This window comes from Calypte anna, chromosome 7, assembly GCF_003957555.1.
Source record: "Calypte anna isolate BGI_N300 chromosome 7, bCalAnn1_v1.p, whole genome shotgun sequence".
NCBI classification, from domain to species: domain Eukaryota; kingdom Metazoa; phylum Chordata; class Aves; order Apodiformes; family Trochilidae; genus Calypte; species Calypte anna.
This window is the reverse complement of record NC_044253.1, coordinates 16,644,447-16,650,446: the sequence shown is the minus strand read 5'-3', so window position 1 is coordinate 16,650,446 and position 6,000 is coordinate 16,644,447. Positions and strand designations below refer to the sequence as shown.

At 56.1% G+C, this 6,000-nt stretch overlaps 1 protein-coding gene across 2 annotated transcripts in view; it reads right to left on the bottom strand.

Annotated features, from left to right (window-relative positions):
* Positions 1-2,506: 2,506 nt before the first annotated feature.
* The window catches only part of SLC4A3 (solute carrier family 4 member 3), a 34,838-nt gene continuing 31,344 nt past the window's right edge, over positions 2,507-6,000 (bottom strand). For both annotated transcript variants that reach the window (XM_030454144.1, XM_030454145.1), the window contains exons 21-23: positions 5,540-5,709; positions 4,892-5,065; positions 2,507-4,174 (exon numbers count right to left, since the gene is read on the bottom strand). In XM_030454144.1, the coding sequence (XP_030310004.1) occupies positions 4,097-4,174; positions 4,892-5,065; positions 5,540-5,709 (422 nt within the window). In that variant the 3' untranslated portion in view covers positions 2,507-4,096. The remainder of the gene's footprint in view (positions 4,175-4,891; positions 5,066-5,539; positions 5,710-6,000) is intronic.

The following is a 6,000-nucleotide window of genomic DNA, read 5'->3' as shown; positions in this document are numbered from 1 at the left end:
CTCTCACTCCTCCGGCCCCAGCCCATCCCTGTTGCCTTCCTCCTAACTGTCCTCTCTCCAGTGGAGCAACCAAGGCCAACTGATCCAAGCAGGTCAGATGTCACAGCCTTCAAAGCAGCACACCAGCCCTTGGTAGCACTATCTGCTGGCTGAGCCCACACGTGTGACCCAAACCAGAGCCCTGCAGCAATCCTGCCTGCACCAGCTGGTGCCTCATGTCCCAGTACAGTGTGTTTTCCCGTGCATTAAGGGCCCAGGACTGCGTGGGTGAGCTGTGATCCCAGCTACCTTCTCTCCATCACTGTGGTCATCCATGGAGGCCCTCTACTCTGCCCTCGAAGGGGAGATTAGCACCTTCACAGGGCACGTGCAGCAGTGCCAGCAGGGCTTTGATCTGCGCAGTCTGTACCATGTGCTGGTGCTGGTGCTGCCACAGAGCCCCTCAGGGCAAGTGGAGAGCTGGCAGCACCTTCAGAGGCTTGCCCAGCACCAGTCCAGCTCAGGCAGCCCTGACGTGGCCAGCTACGTGGGCTGGCTGTCATCCTACCTGCAGCACCTAAGCATGCTGAAGGAGCAGTTTGACACCAGGGTGGTGGTCCCCCTCTGTGAGAATCTGTATGTGCATGAGGAGCTGGCCACTCACCCTGCCAAGCAGTTCCCCCTGACATCCATTCCACACCTGGCTGCACAGCTCTTCACCCACCGGCGCAACTGGGGGCTGCTGCTGCGAGGGGGGCCCCTTGGTGAGTGGGTATTCAGCCCCCAGAGCCTGCATGACCTGCGTGGTTTTGCCAGCACTGGACCCTTCATGAAGGTCTTGCGGCTGGTCCCTGATGTCTTTCACCAGAGCTTGGCCACAGCGAAATTGGCCCAGCAGTGGATCCATGTTCACCGCAGAAGGTACAGCCTCTCCCTACCACCATCACCGGTGTTGTCACCACCATCTCTATCACCATCACTATCACTATCACCATCACCATCACCATCATCACCACCATCACCATCACCATCACTGCCACAGCAGCCAGCAGCTCAGGGCAGAGCAGGGCTGGCTCCCAGCATGGTGCAGCCCTCACCATGCAGCAGGGATCCCCACCAGCCTGGCTCTTCTCTGCTCTTGCCTGACCTGCTGCAGCCTACAGGCACAGGAAGAAGAAGCTCCAGGGTGCTGTGGGCCCAGCTGCAGGAGAGCCGAGAGGAGCTGCTGACCCTGCTGCACCATGAGGAACGGGCAGCCATCCTGCGTTCCCAGATCCATCATGTCGCCCAACGCATCCACGCCCTGTGGCAACAGCAGCAGAGCAAGGGGACAGAGTTGTCCAAGCCCCAGTATTGCCTGGGGCCAGGAGGCCGCTGGCACCAGGCTGCCCTGGCTGAAGACCTACAGAAGAGCCTGGAGCTGGAGGAGTACCACCAGAGCATCCTGGAGGGTGACTGGATGCTGGAGCTGGAGGTCAGGCCCATCTTTACCCAGAGGATCAATGTGGTAAGGAGCACACAGTGGTTCTGCTTGCACTCCTGGCCCTATATCTCAGGGTGAGACTGGGGTCACTGTCATGGGCAGGGGAATGGAGAGGTTGGGGGAAAGGCTGGACATCAGGGCAGAGACACAGATCTTATAGGACAAAGGCCACAGCATCTTCAGTCCAAATGGATGACCCATGTGGCATCCCTAGGCATTCACGAGGAGTGGGGATGGGAGAGGGAGCATTTCCCAATGACAGGGGGTAGCCTGCAGGATGCATTCATGTCCACCTGGATGCTCAGGAGCCAGGCACCTGTGCTGTCTCCTCTCTCACAGGTTCAGCAGCGCTGCCGGGACCTGGAGAGGATTCTGTGGGGCTAAGTGCTGCCCAACCCACAGTGGGCTTGGCTCTGAAGAAGGATGGCACCTGGGTGGGCACAGCCCTCTGCAAAGTGTCCCACATAAGTGCCCAGCCCTAGGAGCAACCAGCAACCCTGACCACAGGAGGCTGGACCACAGCAAATTCCCAACAACAACACCTGGGAGAGCATGCCTGGAGGATTTCCAACTCATCACCACATGAGGTGCAGGCATCCAGCAGCTCACAGGGACCTAACTCAGATCCTGCCTGGGAAGAGGGGAGTGAACATGTGTTTTAGGAGATGTTTCTTTCCCCCATGCTCAGCCCACAGCCCTGCCCTTTGGCATGTGGCAACAGGTTGGGTAAGGAGATGGGCACCAAGTCCACAGACACACGTGTATGGATGCATGTAGGCATGAGTACATGCTTCTGGTTAAATATGGGGCTCAGCCTCCTGTTTTCAGCACAGGGCCTTCAGCTGGGCCCACCATAACCAGCCAAGTTGGTGGTGGAGAGCCCGCCTCTGTTCTGGCAGTGTGTGACAAGATGTCAGTCCCCACTGCAGCTTGGCTTGCTCCCTCACTGGCTGCTGTTGTGGTCAAGGAACAGTTGTGTGTCAAGGAATTTCAATCAGTTTATTTTATTGCTACTTACAAACAAAAGAGGAGAGCCAGACATGATTCCTGTGACAAGTTTATTGGTGTAGCTGTTTCCACTACAGTCAGAAGAGTCACAATGCACAGCGACAACAGGCCTCCTACACTACAGGGAGGACAGGACACACATGGCCACAGACACACAGAGACATTTGTCTCTCTGGCGCAGGCCCTGCAGAGGGCCAGGCTGTGGGGCAGGAACCTGCCATGAAGGGAGGTTTCTCTCTCTGGTGGGATATTTCTGCAGCCTCACAGGGATGGTGTTGAACCCTCCTGGTAATAAAGTACCCACCATCTCTTGCAGGAGCTGGTAAGTGGGAACTGGGGCAGTTAGCTTGTCCTAAATCCAATGGTGGAGTGAACATCCCAGTCTCCCCTGCAAGGCCACTCCAGCTCCAACCATCACGGAGAGGCTGGGGTGCCTGTCTCCTCTGGCACCACCCTCTGAGATGCCATGGGTAGCAAGGGCACCATAAGCAGATTCTGAATCAGCTGTGAATGGGGGCTGCCAACCTGGGGAGACAGCCCTGCCAGGCAGAAAGGTGTTCAAAGGTGCCCAGAGCTGACAGGGGCTGACTGCTCAGCACACTGAATGTTGCTCCTTCCCAGCTGGAGAGCACCTCTGAACATGAAAGGTCACCCTGGTATGGCAGCAGAAATGGAGCTGAGGGTTTCAGAGACTTCCTTGTAGAGCTGCAGGGAGCCAGCCCCAGTGGATCACTGCACAGGGAAAGGAAGGGGACCCAAAGGACTGTTTTGTGCTCCAGCATTACATTATTGTATAGCTTCTTAAATAGTTTGTCCTCAGGAATGGGAACATGGGGATCAAGAACAGCCCTATGATGAGTTTTTACTCCTGCAACCTTTGTGGAGGTGCAGAATGGACTCCTCTTATTACCCCAGTAGGGCAGCTACTTGAGGCTTCAGGATACCTCCTTGCCCCTCCCTGCGTTGTTTTCCTTTCCAAGCAAGAGATGAAAACAGTCCTGTGGGAGGGTGACTGGGCAGATGATGGTCTAGAGGACAGGGCCAGAGTGCTGGTCCCTCCTTGCCCATCTGCCTGGCTGCAGCTGCCCTGTGGGCCAGTGGTTGTGGCACAGGTCCAGCATGAGCTAGAGGCAGAGGCATCCACCAGCCAACCAAGGAGGCTGCTGGCCTGGGAGGAGCCCACTGGCCATCTGCAGGCAGCACCTAGCCCATCCCCTTGACTTGCATGGTGGCACACGGTGCTGAGACATCCAAGCCTCATGGTAGTGGAGGGGGACACAGTGACACCAGTTGGCATGGCTCCCCTTCACCACTGGGAGACCAGGCACAGGCTGCCTCTACCAGGGAGGGGGAAGACCCCTGACCCATGGGCACTCTGGCACCCACACAGCCTCGGGATGTGAGAAGCTTCTCTCAGCCCACCAGGTCCAAGAGGAGAGAGACTCTCAGCCTCTTCTGAGAGAGCAATGGGGCAGCAGGAGCTGGGGCTGTCTCCTAAGGGGCTAGGGACAGCCATTTGGTTTGGGCAAGAGATCACGTGACTCATGGCAAGTCTCCAGTCAGTCCTTGGGAGGGATGAGCAGGTATGAGCAGCCTGTCCCATGAGTGGGGAAGGCAGATCCCAGCTCACACAGGCATGTGCAGCTCGTTGTACTCGTCCTGGCCATCCTCATCAAAGTTTGGCTCTGCATCCTCCGAGTCCAACTGCAGAGAGGCAGAGACCACGCTCTGAAGGCCACAGCTGCCCCCAGCAAGGGTTCAACCCTGGCACTGGTGGATCAGCATGCAGTGAACCAGGCAGCTGGGCTGCACTGAGAAGAGCAAAGCTTTTGCTCCTTCCCCTCCCAACAGACGCATGTTTTTTGGCCCCTTGTGTTTCCCCAGCTCCCTGCCCTTTCCTATGAGTGTCTTGTTTGAAATCGACCCACCACCAGGACTTTGGTACAGCATAGCAGCTCCTCCCTCCTCAACTGCTGGCAGCACCCAATTCTAGGTGCCACTCCAGGCTGCTATCCAACAGGAGCTTAAGATGTTGGCAGCAGCAGAGGAGAAGCCAGCACCCTGGCACTGTGGTTATGTGCTCCTGTGCCAAGGAGCCACAGGGTGTGGTGTGCTGCGGGGCTCTCCTTGCTGCTCTCTCAGGGGCAAAATGAGGTGTTTCCTGATGAAGAGGCCACAAACAGGGAGGAAGATGGAAGAGAAAACCCTTATTTCAGGCCTCTGCATAGCCAGATCCTCTGTCTCCTTTGTCCGAGGCTGGCCATCCACCCCACACTGCATTCTCAGGTCTACAAGCCCTGTGGAAGCCATCATCCCACCTACTGCCATTAAACAAAGAGGATCTCCCAGCCTTTTGGTCCTCCAAGTCTCAACCTCCCTCCAGTGTTGCAAGCTAGGCTGTTAGGACAGCTGTCTGCTTACCGCTTTGAGCTCCCTGTCATGGAAGAAGCGGGGCAGCACGAAGCGTCGCAATGGCACTGTCATGATCAGGACAAAGGGGAAGGCCAGGGATGCCACCGTAGATTTCACCACCCAGAGCAGCACAATGCAGGCCAGTTGAATGCAGGTGAACAGATTCATTCTCCAGGTCTTCACCTGGGGAGGTAAATCCCATCTAAGAATGCATTATCCATTCACACAGATTAATAAAGACCCAAGTGGCAAAACATAACCCTTCTGCATAGTATAGTACAGTACAGTACCTACAGCACTCCCGCACACTCCACCTTCCTGTACTCAACAGCAAGGCAGGCCTCTATAGAACACCAGGCTCCGTGCCACCTAGCAGCACACCCACCTGGCAGTACAGAGTCCCTGCACTCATTCAAGTGAGGTATCACAGTATGTCCATACAATATCCTGTCAATACACTCCTGTGTACAGCCTGTCAGCACTATCATACCACTCTATCACCTCTGTGCATGGCCTATACAATCTCTCAGCACAAACTTGCAGCCAAGGGAGGGTATCCAAGCCAAACAACACTCCAGCAAGCCACCATCCCCCACCAGCTGCCTCTTCTTCCTCTGCTCCTCATTATCTAGTTCCCCACAACCAGCATTCACTCACCTTGACAACATAGATGTGGTCAGGATGGTGCTTGGATGGCATGAAGATCAGGAGCAGCCGTTCGTAGAGCTGGATGCCAGTGAGTGATGTAACCCCCATGTAGAGGAAGATGCCAAAGAGCACAGCCAGTGGGATCTGCCGCAGCATGTTCCCCATCACAATGGATAGACCTGCACAGTGTGTCTCACATCAGCCCCTCTGCAAGGTACCTTGGACTCTGTCCCTCTCCCAACTCCTCTGTCTACCCTAGGGAGCATGGGTAATAAAACTCAAGAGGGGTCTAGCTGGAAGGGCTGCAGAGATGGACTGACTATAGGGGAGAACCAAAGTCTGACAGAGGAAAGCTGGTGTAAGTATACATGGTGGCAGCCCTGCAGCAAGTGGTCAGGCCACGAGTGGTCCCCCTGTGGGACAGGGATGCTGCCAGAGATTCAAGTGGTTGGTCCTAACCTCCCCTCCTC